Source organism: Pan paniscus, chromosome 23, assembly GCF_029289425.2.
Source record: "Pan paniscus chromosome 23, NHGRI_mPanPan1-v2.0_pri, whole genome shotgun sequence".
Classification (NCBI taxonomy): Eukaryota; Metazoa; Chordata; class Mammalia; order Primates; family Hominidae; genus Pan; species Pan paniscus.
The window spans coordinates 38,680,508-38,698,168 of record NC_085927.1 but is presented as its reverse complement, the minus strand read 5'-3'; the positions used below and the strand labels follow the sequence as shown (position 1 = coordinate 38,698,168).

Here is a 17,661-nt window from a genome sequence, read left to right as displayed (position 1 = left end):
AAATGTCCTACTCCTTTCACTGAGATGAAAAAGCTCTCACTGGCCAGGCGCGGTGGTTCATGCCCATAATCCCAGCACTTTGGGAGGCCAAGCGGGCGGATCACGAGGTCAAGAGATCAAAACCATCCTGACCAACATAGTGAAACCCCATCTCTACTAAAAATACAAAAATTAGCTGGGTGTAGTGTTGTGTGGCTGTAGTCCCAGCTACTCGGGAGGCTGAGGCAGGAGAATCACTTGAACTGGGAGGTGGAGGTTGCAGTGTGCTGAGATCATGCCACTGTGCTCCAGCCTGGGGACAGAGTGAGACTCCATCTCAAAAAAAAAAAAAAAAAAAAAAAGAAAAAGAAAAAGCTCTCACTGTGTAGCTTAAGAGAAAGTAAGAAAGGGAATTAAAGAAATAAATAGACCAGGCATAGTGGCTCACGCCTGTAATCCCAGCACTTCGAGAGGCCAAGGCAGGAGGATCACTTGAGCCCAAGAGTTTAAGACCAGCCTGGGCAATATAGTGGGACCCCCATCTCTACAAAAAATAAAAATAGCCAGGCATGGTGGCGGGCACCTGTGGTCTTAGCCACTCTGGAGGCTGAGTTGGGAGGATGGCTTGAGCCTGGGAGGTTGAGGCTACAGTGAGCCACAGTCATGCCACTGCGCTCCAGTCTAGGCAACAGAATGAGGCTCTGTCTTTAAAAAAAGAGATAACATGGCCCTATGTCGCCTATCTTTAGCTTGGAGGTATTTCTGGAGGGGTCTTGATCATTAGTTCTTTAGTTCTGCTTGATCCTTGTAGAAATCTCTCTTAACTCAGAGTGGGAGCTGGGCAGGTTTGAGGGCAGAGCTGCAAGTTGTGATGATTGTGACAGATGGGTTGGTCCCCCATGGCTCAGAACTAGGTGTTTCCCTTCAGGTGCAGCATCTTGTTCGCTGCAGTGGGTGGGCCGGCAGGGTATGAACATAGCCATCTCTATTCAGTAGGTGTTAGATGAAAGAATAGCTGGTGGCACTTGCTTTGAGGAACATCACCATTTCCCAGACCAAATGTGGTTGTGGCCATTCCCTTCCAGTCTCTTCTTGAAAACCCACTCCTTGCAGGAAATGCAGTGATTGGGAGCAATCCTTGTACAGAGTGAGGATCGAGAGAAATTTTTTTATGATTGATCTACCTAGGTTTGCCCTCCCTGGAGGTTTCACCAGATCCATTTCCCAGTAAAGGTTTTGCAAAAAATTTTTGTTCTAGCCCAGAGGGACATCCAGAGAAGATTGAAGCCCATAAACACAAGCCTTTTAAATTTATTTTTATTTTATTTTATTTATTTTTTTTGAGATGATGTCTCACTGTGTCGCCCAGGCTGGAGTGCAATGGCACGATCTCGGCTCACTACAACCTCCACCTCCTGGGTTCAAGCGATTCTCCTGCCTCAGCCTACCCAGTAGCTGGGATTACAGGTGCCTGCCACCATGTCCAGCTAATTTTTTTTTTTTTTTTTTTTTTGTATTTTTAGTAGAGATAGGGTTTCACCATGTTGGCCAGGCTGTTCTGAAACTCCTGACCTCAAACGATCCGCCTGCCTTGAGCTCCCAAAGTGCTAGGATTACAGGCATGAGCCACCGTGCCCGCCCACAAGCCTTTTTTAAAAAAAATTTAATTTTAATTTTAATTTTTGTGGGCACATAGTAGGTGTACATGTTTATGGGGTACAATGCAAGCCCTTTTTAATGGTAGCTGTCACCTACTCAGTGTATTGCTCCCTTATTGGTTTATTCCATTTATTTATATTGAGTAACCAAGAATATTAACATGAATTGAGTACAGTTTGTGGATATGTGAAAATTTTGTTTCCTAAAAAAATATGGCCAGGTATGGTGGCTGATGCCTGTAATCCCAGCACTTTGGGAGGCTGAGGTGGGAAGGTCACTTTAGCCCAAGAGTTTCAGACCAGCTTGGGCAACATTGTGAGATCCCGTCTCTACAAAAAAATAAAGAAGTTAGCTGGTCGAAGTGGCATGCGTTGTGCCTATGGTCCTAGCTACTCATGAGGCTGAGGTGGGAGGATCACTTGAGCTGAGGAGGTTGAAGCTGTAGTGAGCTGAGATGGTGCCACTGCACTTCAGCCTGGGGGACAGAGTGAGACCTTGTTTCAAGAAAAAAAAAAAAAAGAGAAAAGAAAAGAAATATGGCATAGTATGTTGGTGTTTGTTCATTTTTATATGCTATTTCAGACAATAGTTTTTTCAAAGACAAAGTCTTTGCATTGAGGAATAGGTTAACTCACATAAACAGATATTTTTGTATCACATAAATAGATATTTACAAATATATATTTGTATAAATTCCCTTTAAAAATATTCTCAGGACTGCAATAACCAAATATATCATTTTGGTGGAATTTTTGTGTTTATTTGGTATGTTCTCAAAACATTTTCTGTTACCCATTTGAATTTTTATTGAAATTGACACCTTACATTTCTGCCGTGTGAAGAGTTGTTTATTATCTTAAAGTGAAATGAAAGGTTAATTCTTCTAAGTTGCTTTTTTCATTTCCCTGCTTTTTAAAGATCTTCTCAAACAAATTTGTAAACTTTACCCCAACAGTTTTCTATGATTTTGGAGAATATGGTTGTGTGTATCACGGCTTACGGTTTCACCCAGCTGTGAGATGTGTGTGTTGGTAACTTTGATTCTACTTAAGTATCTACTGCATGAATCTGAGGGTCATGCCTGCCTTTCTGTGTAGTACCTTCACGAAAACGGTATTATACACCGTGACTTAAAGCCAGAGAATGTTTTACTGTCATCTCAAGAAGAGGACTGTCTTATAAAGGTAAGAAATTGGCATTCTGTATGTGGCTATTCCTGTAGATTCTTGTTCAGAAACTTTTAATTCCTCAAATAAAAAGTGGGAGCGTAAAAAGGATGAGAATCTGACCCTTTCACTGTTACCAATTATTGTAGAGATCAGGTGATACTGCTCTTATCCAGATTCGAATGAGCATTTATTGAGCTCTGTTGTGTACAAGTGACCTTTGTGCTTAGAGAGAGAGGAGGGGTCTAAATGGAAGAGTGGGCTGGGCACCGTGGCTCACACCTGTAATCCCAGCACTTTGGGAGGCCGAGGTGGGCAGATCACCTGAGGGTCAGGAGTTTGAGACCAGCCTGGCCAACATGGCAAAAAATACAAAAATTTAGCTGGGCATGGTGGTGGGTGTCTGTAATCCCAGCTACTTGGGAGGCTGAGACACGAGAATCACTTGAACCTGGGAGGCAGAAGTTGCAGTGAGCTGAGATCGCACCACTGCACTCCAGCCTGTGCAAAAGGGCGAGACATCATCTCAGAATAGGTGAATGAATGAATGAGTAATCACATGCACTGCCTTTCCCTGTTTCTCAAGTCTGGCATCACTTTAGAATCTCTTGTTAGGATTTATGACACCCAGGCTTTACCTCAGAAGCTGAGAGTGGCACTCAGGTATAAGCATGTGTTTCCAAGCTCCCCAGGTATTCCATAGCGCAGCCAAGTTTGAGACACTGGGGTCTAAGAACCATGTAGAACTAATTAGAATCCTGAAGTGTCTGTGATAAAGATAATAAGCTTTTTGCAAGATTACAGAGGACATAGGTTAAGTTGGAAAGCCTGAGTGTTGAGATTCCTAGGCTCAGGAATTTTAATTTAAGCAAAATTAAATGTCCTAACTTGCAAAGACATGAATCTGTAAATTCCAGATTAATGGCAGGTGTGAATTGTACAATAGAAACTGATCTAGCCTACGTGTCTTCTTGGACTGGCAGACTATGTTAATCTTTTTATTTTATGGCAAGTTCAACATTATTCCCTTTTGTACTGAATTTTAGATTACTGATTTTGGGCACTCCAAGATTTTGGGAGAGACCTCTCTCATGAGAACCTTATGTGGAACCCCCACCTACTTGGCGCCTGAAGTTCTTGTTTCTGTTGGGACTGCTGGGTATAACCGTGCTGTGGACTGCTGGAGTTTAGGAGTTATTCTTTTTATCTGGTAAGAAATATTTTCATTGCTGCACAGACTGGTAGGAGGTGATTAGATGAAGTCACAAATGTGTCTTGCTCTGTTGTCCAGGCTGGCATGCAGTGGCTTGATCTTGGCTAACTGTAGCCTCTGCCTCCTGGGTCAAGTGATCCTCCCACCTCAGCCTCCCGAGTAGCTGGGACTACAGATGCACACCACCATGCCCAGCTAATTTTTCTATTTTTTGTAGTGATGGGGTTTTGCCATGTTGCCCAGGCTGGTCTCGAACTCCTGGGCTCAAGTGATCTTCCTGCCTCGACCTCCCAAAGTGCTGGGATTACAAGCATGAGGCATTGTGCCCAGCCTAGCTCACTTTTCGACCATTGATTTAAAGAAAAATCTGACTTTTCATTATGCTGAAAAAGAAATCTTTATATCTGAATGCCACTGAGAATGCCACTTGATTTCTTTTCCTTTCTCTCTCTACCAATATTAAGCCTTAGTGGGTATCCACCTTTCTCTGAGCATAGGACTCAAGTGTCACTGAAGGATCAGATCACCAGTGGAAAATACAACTTCATTCCTGAAGTCTGGGCAGAAGTCTCAGAGAAAGGTATGAATATGAAAGGGTTAAGAATTTGTGGTATGCTAAAATGTGTATGTGCTGTGGTGGGAGTTTCTTCCCAAATTCCATGGTGTTTTCTCCTGTCAATTCTGTTCTTATTTTCTATTGTTAGTTTCACACCATTTGAGAGGCACTGGAAATTATTAAGAGCATGCACTCAGGTCCTGGGTCTGCTACTACTTAGCTGTGTGGCCTTAGGCAAGTTATTTAACCTCCATCTCCAATTTCTTTCTGTGTAAAGGGACCCTCAATAAACCCTACCTTAAAAGGTTTTTGTGAGGGTTAAGTATCATGTACACAAGTGCCTGGTACCTATTTTAGTGAGCAAAATAAATGCACTTGTAACTTTTTAGTTACAAGGTTTCCTTTGAGTAAGCAAGCATGTAAAAACTAGATGTCATTAGTTACCTTGTATTTTATAATTTATCCTGGCAACTTTAGTTCCCTGAAGAGAAAGTAGAAAATTAAATGTCAAATAACATAACATAGGTGATTGTGTTAAATGTCAGAATATTTAAGGAATAATAATGTTGTAATATACAGGCCAGCGTGCATTTGTTGCTTGCTGGAGTAGCCAAGTTTTATTTCTGACAAGTCTGCAGTTCCAGGGAGCCTCTCCCTGGCTGAGTAACTGTCACCTATCCATCTGTAGATGTCAGAGAGAGTTTGCTGTGCATCCCAAGTATCTTAGAATTGGGTAGAAGTTTAGCTTTAATTAGTTCGACCTTGAGTCTAGCAACAAGAGAGGGAACAGGCAGTGAAGAGGTCGTGACTGACGTCCCAGCAGTAGGAGACAGGGAGTGTCATTATCATTCCTGGTCTTCTCACAGTACTCTGAATACAGAGAGTGAGGAAGATTAGGGGGCCCTGTCTGCTGACTCCGTGATGATCTCAGACCCTCTCTGCTCTTTCTGAATGGTGGCCTGTTAATTCTGTCATACTCTTACTGATAATATATTTATCCTTTTCACTGTGATTTGCCCAATTGTTGCTTTAGCTCTGGACCTTGTCAAGAAGTTGTTGGTAGTGGATCCAAAGGCACGTTTTACGACAGAAGAAGCCTTAAGACACCCGTGGCTTCAGGTGGGTGTGGGACAGTGCCTGCTAGCATAAAATACATGGGAAGCCCTGCTGCCTGAGAGACATGAGACAGAGGACAGAAACGTGTTTACTTTGTTGAGTCTGTTTAATCTAATTGTTTTAGATGTATGGGGGGTATCTTGGAGGATGGGTTACAAACTGTTTTATTTTTTTTTTTGAGACAGGTTCTCGTTCTGTCACCCTAGCTGGAGTGCAGTGGCACGATCTCAGCTCACTGCAACCTCTGCCCCCCGGGTTCAAGTGATTCTCCTGCCTCAGCCTCCCAAGTAGCTGGGATTACAGGTGCATGCTGCCATGCCCAGCTACTTTTTGTATTTTTTGTAGAGATGGGGTTTCGCCGTGCTGGCCAGGCTACAACCTTTTTGATATTACTCATGGCTGTTGGATGTACACGCTCACTTTATGTCCTGTTCTGGTTCCACTTGGCTGCCCCGAGTCTCCTGTTTGGCCTGTGTTCTTTTGAGTGCTTGTTCTGGCTCTACCCCCAGCCATGTCCACCGCTCTTCATAGGTGGGGTGCATTCCAGCCATCTTCAACCTTAAATCAGGGAAGTGGGGGAGGGGGAGGAGGACAGCCTCCCTGGGGAGAATCCAGCTATTTCTCAAGCCCAAGTGACTGGGAATAAAGGGTCCCACTGCTTGTTCATTCAGGTGAGTAAATGTGTCCTTAATGAAGGCTGTCACCTGCACCTTTCATCTGTATTACCGCTGTGCTCCTGCTAGGGGTTGGGGCTGCCATTTTTAAATGCTGACCTCATTTGGAACTGCCAAGAGTTGGAAGTATGTTGTGGCTTTGCTGGGTTAATCTTTAGTTTTGGAATTAGCCACGGCATTGGGCAGGTTTTTCTGATAGATGTCTGGTCTTCTGTAACGAGCAGTTCCATTCAGCACAGACATGCCCCTTTCTATTAATTTTTTTTTGGTTTGTGTATTAGTCTGTTCTCACACTGCTATAAAGAACTGCCCAAGACTGGGTAATTTATAAAGAAAAGAGGTTTAACTGACTCACAGCTCCACATGGCTGGGGAGGCCTCAGGAAACTTATAATCATGGTGGAAGGGGAAGAAGGCATGTCTTAATGGCAGCAGGTGAGAGAGCTTGTGAAGGAAGTGAAGGGCGAAGAGCCTCTTATGAAACTGTCAGATCTGGTGAGAACTCACTCACTATCACGAGAATAGCCTGGGGGAAACTGCCCCCATGAGCCAATCACCTCTCAACGGTCCCTTTCTCAACACCTGGGGATTACAATTTGAGATGAGATTTGGGTAGGGACACAAAGCCAAACTGTATCAATCCGTTTTCTGTGGAGATGGGGGACAGAACTGGTAGCTTGAGCTAGAGGCTGTTACTTGAGCTAAATGCTGTTTCTCTGGGGATTACTGGTCCAGGAACTCCTTGGGCAATCCAGCCTCCGACCCGTACTTCTGGGACTCTGGGAAGACTGTCCCTGTTCTCTGTTCCAATCCTCTACACCTAACAGTTTTGCTCAGGCCAGCTCAGGTTGAGAACAACAAAAACTTAAAAAAAAAAAAAAAAAAAAAAAAAAAAAGACATATATGTGTTTGGATGTTGCCCTGGAAACTACAGTCTCCCCAGAAGAAATCTGTCAGATGATTTAGCATTTAATAGACCACACAGATTTGAAACAGTGGGACCCTGGAGGAAAGGGGTTTGGAAACAAAGGGTGCCTTTGCATGTGGGGATTTTAATTTTGATGAAAAAGAGAAACATGTCTTTTGGCTCTTTTCATGTGTCCTAATAGGGAAACTCTTGGGTCTAAATGTAGAGGTACAGGAGCTGTGTTCATCTCTAACAAAAAAATAGAGCTGGCCAGTTGAGCCTGGGAACAGGGTTTGCATCTGCCTGAAATTTATGAGCAAGCGTAGCCTATTTTTCTTGTACTTCTTTGTGTCAAAGAAAACTTATTAACAACCAAGGAGAAGGTGAAGTTCAACTCTGTTGCAGGATCTCCCTGGAATACTCTTTTAGCCACCTTTTGTTTTTGCAGTAAAAGGAGGAATGAGCATTGAATGAAGACAAGGATGAAGACTGACCATCTAAAACATCTGTTAGTGATAGTTTGGGTTTTATTTTGGGAAAATTCAGTGTTTTTGAAAAAACCAAATGGTTTTGTGGGTCTGGCGCTGAACTGAGTGTTGGGAATGTGGATTCTGGTCTCTGTTTTGTCATTAACAGAGTGCCCAGTTTTGGGAGCATCCCTTACATCTACTCTCTGCCTCATATTTACTGCCTGAAATAGAGGATTTCTTCTGTTTACTTTCAAGGGATATTATAATTTAATTTTTATTTTATTTACTGTTGGAGACAAGGTCTTCTTCTGTTGCCTAAACTGGAGTGCACTGGTGCAATTATAGCTCACTGCAGCCTTGATCTCCTGGCCTTAAGGGATCCTCCTGCCTCAGCCTCACAAAGTGCTTGGATAATAGGCACGAGCCACTGTTCCTGGCTAATTTAATATTTTGGAATAATTGTAGACATCATGAAGAAAATCAATGTTTATTTATTTATTTCCTTTTTTGAGATGGAGTCTTGCTTTTGTCTACCAGGCTGGAGTGCAATGGTGTGATCTCAGCTCACTGCAACCTCCACCTCTGGGTTCAAGTGATTCTCCTGCATCAGCCTCCCAAGTGGCTGGGATTACAGGTGCCTGCCACCATCCCAGCTCATTTTTGTATTTTTAGTAGAGATGGGGTTTCACCATGTTGGTCAGACTGGTCTCGAACTCCTGACCTCAGGTTATCTACCCACCTTGGCCTCCCAAAGTGCTGGGATTCCAGGCATGAGCCACTGTGCCTGACCTGATTACTTGTTTTAAATATAGGCCTGATTAGGCTTGTGACCACTCTGTTTGGCTTCACTGAAGGGCTGCCAAGAGATGGACTTTTGAGAGTGACACTGCAAGATAATTGAGATCCTAAGTAAGGCTGTGAGAGGGTGCGGAGTGGAATCCAGATGAGCTTGCTGCTGTCAAATGGCAGTGGGGAGCTACACTGAGAAACTCAAAACAGAGTGACCTCAAGTGATCTGTCCTGCCTTGGCCTCCCAAAGTGCTGGGATTACAGGCGTGAGCCACTGTGCCTGGTCCTTCTTTCCTTCTTTCTTTCTTCCTCCTTCCTTCCCCCTCCCCTCTCCTCCATTCCTTTCCCCTCCCTTCTTTCGTCCCCCCTCCCCTTTTTCCTTCCTTGCTTCTTTCCTTTCTTCCTTCCTCAGGGTCTTGCTCTCTCACCTAGGCTGGAGTGCAGTGGCATGATCACTGCACCATGACTTTCAGGCTCAAGTGATCCTCCTGCCCCAGCCTCCCAAGTAGCTGAGACTACAGGTGCATGCCACCATGTCTGGCTAATTTAAATTTTTTTTTTTTTTTTTTTTTTTTGGAGACAGTGTTGTACTCTTTTGCCCAGGCTGGAGTGCAGTGGTGTGATCCTGGCTTACTGCAACCTCCGCCTCTTGAGTTCAAGCGATTCTCCTGCCTCAGCCTCCTGAGTAGCTGGGATTACAGGCGTGCACTACCATGCCCTGCTTATTTTGTATTTTTAGTAGAGAAGGGGTTTCACCATGTTAGCCAGGCTGATCTCAAACTTCCGACCTCAGGCGATTCGCCTGCCTTGGCCTCCCAAAGTGCTGGGATTACAGGCGTGAGCCTCCGTGCCTGGCCTAATTTTTAATTTTTTTTGTAGTGACGAAGTCCCACTATGTTGCCCAGGCTGGTCTCAAATTCCTGGCCTCAAGCAATTCTCCCACCTTGGCCTCCCAAAGTGCTGGGATTATAGGCATGAGCCACCATGCCCAACCTAGTGTTGTAAAATTTCCATATCCATCAAATTGCCAAATGGTGGAGGACTTTACTGTATCCTCTCCCTTTCCCCACTGTGGTATGCTTGGCTCAGTGGGAGGAGGGGCTGGAGTTGGGTGGGAAAGTACATGAGGCATTGGAATCAGATAACTCTGGGTCTGTATTCTGCACATGCCACCTGTGAGTGGCTGAGCTGGGCTTCTGGCCAGCACTCAAAGGCCACATTCCTAGTTATGGATGTTCCTTTCACCTTGCTGAAGATGGGGAGAGCTGCACCAGACCACCTCTCAGGGTTTCCTAATGCAAATCCTTGAACCCTGCAGAAGTGAGCATCCAGAGAGGTGGGAGCTACTCGTATACACACTGTCTGTGCCCTCCTCATCTCCCGCTCCTGCAGCATGAAACCCCTCACCTCCCGCTCCTGCAGCAGAAACAAAATGCTTGGTTCTGTTTATTGTCTCCCTTTCTCATTAGACCTGAGCTCTGGGATACTGTGGGCTTAAGTACTTCTGAAAATTTGTATGGCATCTGCTGGGTGAATTTTCCTAGGGTGCTGGGCTGGTTGTTAGGACAGTCTGGGTGACTGGCCTCATTCATGGCAGGGGCAGCAGGTGGAGAGTGGTCCGGGAAGGATTTGAGGAGCTGCACGGAGTCAGGCCCAGCCTCTGGCCTCCTGACTGCCACCTTTCTCAGGATCTTGGATACTAATTCAGAAACTCTTGACTGCTGGAGGCTGTGATTGACCCACTGAGAGCTTTTAGGCATGTGGATGTGAGTCAGCCAGGATTGATGGAGCATTGACTGCTAATTAGACTCCTCTGGGAAGGTAGAGGGGGGCAACACATAATGCCTTCGCTGTGGGAGCTTCATCAAGGGGATGATTCTTGGACGGACATTTTTTCCTCCCTCTTTCCACAGGGGCATGCTAGCCCTGTCATTCTAGGAGTTTATTATCCTTCAGACACAGCTACTTATGTTTTTAATTCCCTCACAGGATGAAGACATGAAGAGAAAGTTTCAAGATCTTCTGTCTGAGGAAAATGAATCCACAGCTCTACCCCAGGTTCTAGCCCAGGTATTCGTATTCCTGATGATCACTAAATGTAGTCTGGGCTTAAGGAGCTGATAAGCAAAGATGATGAAATTGAAGATTTTCCTGAGTAGCAATTGCTTAACATTGTTTCAGTTATAATGTAGTAGAAACTCTGTTTTAACTTGATTCACTCCAGCACCCTTAGATTTAAAAATGCAGGATATGTTTAATATCTAACACATAATAGACAGATAAGCACAGCTAGGGATTGTCATCCAAAAGGTCACCTGCAAGGCAATTTCGAAAGACTCTATTAGAGGTCCAAATATAAATTTGTTGAAAAAATTAAAATTTGGGTCAGTAGTTGATTCCTTGATTACAATTTTATTCTTTAAAGTTCTTTGTGAGTATAAGTTAATTCCAGTCCTGCTTTGTTGTTGTTGTTGTTGTTGTTGTTGAATGGTAGCTGTCCTTTTTCCCACTGTTTCCTCCCCCCGATTTTTTTTTTCTTGAGACAGAGTCTTGGTTTGTCACTCAGGCTGGAGTGCAGTGGTGCAATCTCAGCTCACTGCAACCTCTGCCTCCTGGGTTCAAGCAGTTCTCCTGCCTCAGTCTCCCGAATATCTGGGATTACAGGTGTCCGCCACTGTGCCCAGCTAATTTTTGAATTTTTAGGTGAGATGGGGTTTTGCCATGTTGGTCAGGCTTGTCTCGAACTTTTGACCTGAAGCGACCTGCCCACCTCGGCTTCCCAAAGTGCTGGGATTACAGCTGTGAGTCACCGCACCCAGCCTTCCTCCCAATTTTATATATGGGAAAACAACTAAGGCACAAAGGTTGTCTTCCCGCAAAAGACCAAGACTTGGGGCTTCGACTGAGAGGTATTATAGTCCTTTTAAACTTGATATTTAGAAGAGGACAATCAAGAGGAAGTTGGTTATGCTACTTGCTTTCAGTATACATCGTTCAGAGGTCAGAAGCCATAAGGGAGATAAATATCTATTAGATAAGCATGTCTGAGTTGGGGGCTGTGGTGAGGACTCAGTTGTCAATGATGACAACCAGTAATTTTTGGTTCTAGAATTTCACATCAAATGCCCCCACTTTACTGGAAGCATATTGAGGAACTTTGATAATCTTAAAGAAGCCAGTGATTTTCTTTTGAACATTTCTCCATTTTCCTTTATTTTCAGCCTTCTACTAGTCGAAAGCGGCCCCGTGAAGGGGAAGCCGAGGGTGCCGAGACCACAAAGCGCCCGGCTGTGTGTGCTGCTGTGTTGTGAACTCCGTGGTTTGAACACGAAAGAAATGTACCTTCTTTCACTCTGTCATCTTTCTTTTCTTTGAGTCTGTTTTTTTATAGTTTGTATTTTAATTATGGGAATAATTGCTTTTTCACAGTCACTGATATACAATTAAAAACCTGATGGAACCTGGGCTTTGTGCTTCTGCTTGATAATCGGTTCTTTAGTTGAATGGCTTTATTATTTATTTATTTGAGATGGAGTCTCACTCTGTTGCCCAGCCTGAATGAAGTGCAGTGGTGCAGGCTTGGCTCACTGCAACCTCTGCTTCCCAGGTTCAAGCGATTCTTGTGCCTCAGCCTCCTGAGTAGCTAGGATTACAGGTATGCGCCACCATGCCTGTTAATTTTTATATATTTTGTAGAGACAGGGTTTTGCCATGTTGGCCAGCCTGGTCTTGAACTTCTGACCTCAGGTGATCCGTCTGCCTCAGTCTCTTAAAGTGCTGGGATTACACGCATGAGCCACTGAACCTAGCCTGAATGGCTTTTTTATATTTAAAGTTGTGTGCCTTTCATCTGGAGCTACACCTTGGCTTTCACTAGGCAGGTTTCCCAGGATGTCACCCTGGTCTCAGCCTGTGAGAGCTGAATACAAATTCTAAGGGCCCCTTGGAAAGTTCCAGGGAAGGGAGCATAGCGAGGTTGGGGGTGGAGTTTGTAGAGACTGGCTGGCTGGCTGCTGACATCTTCATGAGAACAGCAGGTACCTTGGTGCATAATAACAGGCCAGGTTATATTCTCATCCTCGCCCTCATAAAGATACAGGTCTACAGTCTCTGAAACCTTTGGGCTAGATAAGTTGTGAAATTTAATTATCCAATTTTAGGAAGGTGGTAAGGCGTATCTACGATGTGTATGTGTAGCACCCCAGTGGAGTCCTACACATGTGGAGTCCTACCCCAGTGGAGACCAAACATGTTAATATTTCCACAGCAAATATTCACAGTAAGAGGGATAGAGAAAGATTATAGGTAGTTGCATATTGGTTCATATCAGTCTTTTCTTCCAAATGAGCTACAATGACTTGTTTTTGAGAGCTGTTTGGGTTTTGGAAGTGGAGATAAGGCATGTGGTTATGTCTTGTTGACCCAATAATGACCAGGGAGGCCCTGTGCAAAGACTTACCCTTGGCTGCTCTTGTCCTCACAGTGATTCTATGAGTGAGGTCCTCTAGCCACTGTCATGTCACAGGTGAGGAAACCAAAGTTAGAAGAGGAAGGTAACTTTTCCGATGTTGCACAGCTGGTAAATGGCAGAGCTGGGACCCAACCCAGGTCTTTTTGACTCTAAAACTAATGTTCCTTATTGTCCACTAAATCTGCTTTTATAACTTTGCTTGGTTGATGCTAGGACACTTTGTAGCTCGCTGGCCATGCCATGAATTGAGTGCCATGGTTCAAAGGCCACTGGCGATTCTGTCAGGGCAGGGTCAAGGGCACACAGCCATTTCCTTAGGAAATGGGGGTGGTGGTTGGAAATTTCTATTAAAGGGTATATAAGCATTTTGAGACTTGGCTGGCCTGGTGTAGGGGGTTTGGTGGGAATTTAGGTAGTTTGCATGTTTAAAGGAATGAGGCTGAGATTGCCAATTAGATGGGTTTTAGCTCATTTGAATATTTAATGTGGAGGCTGTGGTTTCCTGGGACATTTTTCCCACTGTGGAGAGTTAGCCAGCTTTTCTCTGTTTCTTTTTTTTTTTTTTTCTTTTTTCTTTTTTTTATTAAATTGAGATGAAGTCTCATGCTTGTCGCCCAGGCTGGAGTGCAATGGTGTGATCTCAGCTCACTGTAACCTCCGCCTCCTGGGTTCAAGTGATTCTCCTGCCTCAGCCTCCCGAGTAGCTGGGATTACAGGCACCTGCCACCGTGCCCAGCTAATTTTTGTATTTTTAGTAGAGATGGGGTTTCACCATGTTGGTCAGGCTGGTCTTGAACCCCTGACCTCAGGCAATCCACCCGCCTTCCTCCCAAAATGCTGGGATTAGAGGCATGAGCTACTGTGCCTGGCCGCCTTTCTCTGTTTCTAGAGCATTTTGTATTAACTCCCTCTCATGATATCTTCCATGGTAGGCTGAATAATGGCCCCTCCAAAGTGTCCTCATCTTAATTCCCAGAATCTTTGACTATGTTCCTTTCCATGACAAAAGGGACTTTGCAGATGTGATTAAGCATCTTGAGATGGGAGCTTATCCGATGTTGCCTGTGGGCCCAGTGTCCCATCACAGTGCTTTTTTTTTTTTTTTTTTTTTTGAGACGGAGTTTTTTGCTCTTGGTGCCCAGGCTGGAGTGCAATGGCGCAATCTCGGCTCACTGCAACTCCACCTCCCAAGGTTCAAGTGATTCTCCTGCCTAAGCCTCCCGAGTAGCTGGATTACAGGCGCTCGCCACCATGCCCAGCTAAATTTTGTTTTTTCAGTAGAGATGGGGTTTCACCATGTTGGTCAGGCTAGTCTCGAACTCCTAACCTTGTGATCTGCCCGCCTTGGCCTCCCAAAGTGCTGGGATTACAGGCATGAGCCATCACATCCAGCCCACAGTGCTCTTTTAAGAGGGACTCAGCAGTCAGGGAAGATGGCAATGTGATGATGACTGAGTGTCTTAGTCTTTTTTGTATTGCTACACAATATCTGAGACTAGGTAATTTATAAAGAACAGGTTTATTTCTTACAGTTCTGGAGGCTGGGAAGGTCAAGATCAAGGGGCCTGCTTCTGGTGAGGGTCTTCTTGCTGTGTCATCCCATGATGGAAGGCATCACATCAAGAGAGAAAGGGGGCTGAACTCAATCCTTTTATTAGGAACCCACCCCCATGATAATTAACCCTCTGCTGAGATAACATCATTACTCTATTAATGACGGCAGATCTTTCATGACCTAATCACCTCTTAAAGGTCCCACCTCTCAACACTGTTGCATTGGAGATTAAATTTCCAGCACATGAACTTTGGGGGACACATTCAAACCATAGCACTGTGCAGAGACTGGAGTGGTGTGCTTTAAAAATGGAGGAAAGGGCCACAATCCAGGGAATATAGGTAACCACTAAAAGCAGAAAAAGGCAAGAAAATGGGTTTTCCCTTCAGAACCTCCTGAAGGAATCAGTCCTTTACAACTTGACTTTAGCCAAGTGAAACTGATTTGAGGCTTCTGACCTATAGAGCAATAAGATATTAAGTCTGTGTTGTTGTAAGCCAATCAGTTTGTGGTAATTTGTTACAGCGGCCATAGGAAACTAATTGACTCACCAATGGGAGAAATCAGCTGCTGATTTAAAGCTACCCAGCATCTACTTCCTCTCCTAACCTCACTCTTAATTTTCTCTTGGAGGAATTCTTTTCCCTATCCCATTAAGTTATGGGAGATGGGGCCAGGCATGGTGGCTTAGCAATCCCAGCACTTTGGGAGGCTGAGGTGGGTGGATCACTTGAGGTCAGGAGTTTGAGACTAGCCTGGCCAACATAGTGAAACCCCATTTCTACTAAAAATACAAAAATTAGCCAGGCGTGGTGGTGGGCACCTGTAATCCCAGCTACTCCAGAGGCTGTGGCACGAGAATTGCTTGAACCCAGGATGCAGAGGTTGCAGTGAGCTGAGATCGCACCACTGCACTCCAGTCTGGGCGACAGAGTGAGAATCCATCTCAAAAAAAAAAAAAAAAAAAAAAAAGTTATGGGAGAGGATGGTAAAGCTAAGCATCTTTTGCACTTACCCCCCACCCCCACCACTGCAGAAGCTGAAGGGGTTCCTAGAGGCTTCTTCTGCTGTGGAGCTGTTCCCACTGGCCCCCCAGCTAGAGGTGGGTGTAGGACTTTGAAACATGAACAAATGGAGCTGGGATGGCAATGGCGAGAACAATATTGTGCTAATCCGAACTCTGCACTTCCTAACTTTGGCTCTGGGTAAATTACCTCAAATTGCTGAGCCTTTGTTTCCATATTTATAAAATGGGTGCAGTAAGAGTACCAACCTCTTCTATGCTGTTTGGAGGAGGCAGGTCCATAAAGTACCTGGCATGTGGTAAGGGATTCATGAATGTTGGCTTCTATCATTAAGGGTGGGGGAGCCACATAAGTAGCCAGAGGGAGTCATAGAAAGTTCTTAAGCCAGAGAAGTAAGATAATCTTTTCAGCTTTTTGTGCAGCATAAAGGGTGGTTAATTTGCTTGCCTTTGACCAAGCAAATTTGGGACGTGCCAGGCCTGGGGTGAATGGTGGGAACCCAGGTAGAGGGATATTTCTCATTGGCTGAATTAACTGTGACTCCGTTTTGCAGAGCAGCCAGGTTGCTTCATGGTGGACCTGCTGCATGCCTACATGATGGTGCCGTGGATAGCTCTTGTTTGTGCCAGCCCTGTACCTGATACCTCTTGTGGTAATTGCATCCCTATTTTTCGGAAGGAAGCATCCCTCCTCCCACTTTCTGGTTTTCCGCATGTCCTTCTGGAGGGGATGACCCCAACCGCTTCCTGAAGGGGCTTCATGAAAGCCAGGTCTGACCAGGCTGGATGTGGTGATTGGCTGAGGCAGGAGCATGTGGCCCAAATGGGTCCAGTGAAAGTCAGTCCTGGGACTTTGGCTGGAACTATTGGGGAACAGCCTCTGCTTTCTTGGGGAGATGTGAGTTAGGAGCTGCTCAGGCCACTATGTGGAAAGAACTGCGTGAGAATGAAGTAATCAAAGGGAAGCAAGCACTGAGAGATTAGAGAGACTTATCTTGTATAAATGCCTGTATCCAGCTATGCCTGAAGTGAGGTACCACCCCAGGCCTTTTCAGTCATGCTATCAGTTTTGTTCCTTTTTTCTGTTTTACTCTTGGTGGAGTTTTTTTTTTTTTTTTTTTTGTTACTTGAATAAGAAAAATACCAGACTAGAAGGCTGGGCGCGGTGGCTCACGCCTGTAATCCTAGTACTTTGGGAGGCCAAGGCAGGTGGATCACGAGGTCAGGAGTTTGAGATCAGCCTGACCAACATGGTGAAATCCCGTCTCTACTAAAAATACAAAAAAATTAGCTGGGTGTGGTGGTGCGTGCCTTCAATCCCAGCTACTCAGGAGACTGAGGCAGGAGAATCGCTTGCACCTGGGAGGCGGAGGTTGCAGTGAGCCGAGATCGTGCCACTGCACTCCAGCCTGGGTGACAGAGCAAGACTCCATCTCAAAAACAAAAACCAAAAACCAAAAAAAAAAAAAAAAAAAAAAAAAAACAGACTAGTAAATGCAACCATTTACAAATACCAAGAGACTCTTGAAGATTCTTTTTGTTAGTAGGGAAAACATTCTCCATTTTTCTGCCAACTTTAGGGTTTTCAGAGAAGTTTGGGGGAGAGAAAGGAAAGCAAAGATGTGGGAAGAAAGAGTCCTTGCAGCCCCAAGTTGGGCAAACTCCTCCCAGCTACTTATACTACAGGGTTTGGGAGCAGAGTCCATTTCATTAAACTTTTAGGAGTCTTGGATGGATAGGGTGGGAATTACACCAGTGAAACTCAGCTTTGTGTGTGTCAGGCATTGGGCCCTGGGATATGCAGTCATGTGTTGTATAATGACATTTTAGTCAATGAAAAACCACATGTAAATCGGTGGTACCATAAGATGATTATGGAGCTGAAAAATTCCTATTGCTTAGTGACGTAGTCATTGTAATGTTAGGGTAACGCATTTCTTTGTTTCTGGTGATGCTGGTGTAAACAAATCTGTGCTGCCAGTTCTATAAAAGCATAGCATGTACAATTACATACAATATAAGATACTTGATAATGAACAACATGTTACTGGTTTTTTTTTTTTAAGACAGAGTCTTGCTCTGT

At 44.6% G+C, this 17,661-nt stretch overlaps 1 protein-coding gene across 10 annotated transcripts in view; it reads left to right on the top strand.

Moving 5' to 3' along the window:
* CHEK2 (checkpoint kinase 2) overlaps positions 1-11,993 on the top strand; it is a 54,150-nt gene extending 42,157 nt beyond the window's left edge. For all 10 annotated transcript variants that reach the window (XM_034948501.3, XM_034948505.3, XM_055105904.2 and 7 more), the window contains 6 exons: positions 2,736-2,822; positions 3,851-4,014; positions 4,482-4,597; positions 5,607-5,692; positions 10,518-10,598; positions 11,750-11,993. In XM_034948501.3, the coding sequence (XP_034804392.1) occupies positions 2,736-2,822; positions 3,851-4,014; positions 4,482-4,597; positions 5,607-5,692; positions 10,518-10,598; positions 11,750-11,839 (624 nt within the window). In that variant the 3' untranslated portion in view covers positions 11,840-11,993. The remainder of the gene's footprint in view (positions 1-2,735; positions 2,823-3,850; positions 4,015-4,481; positions 4,598-5,606; positions 5,693-10,517; positions 10,599-11,749) is intronic.
* The last annotated feature ends 5,668 nt before the right edge of the window (positions 11,994-17,661 follow it).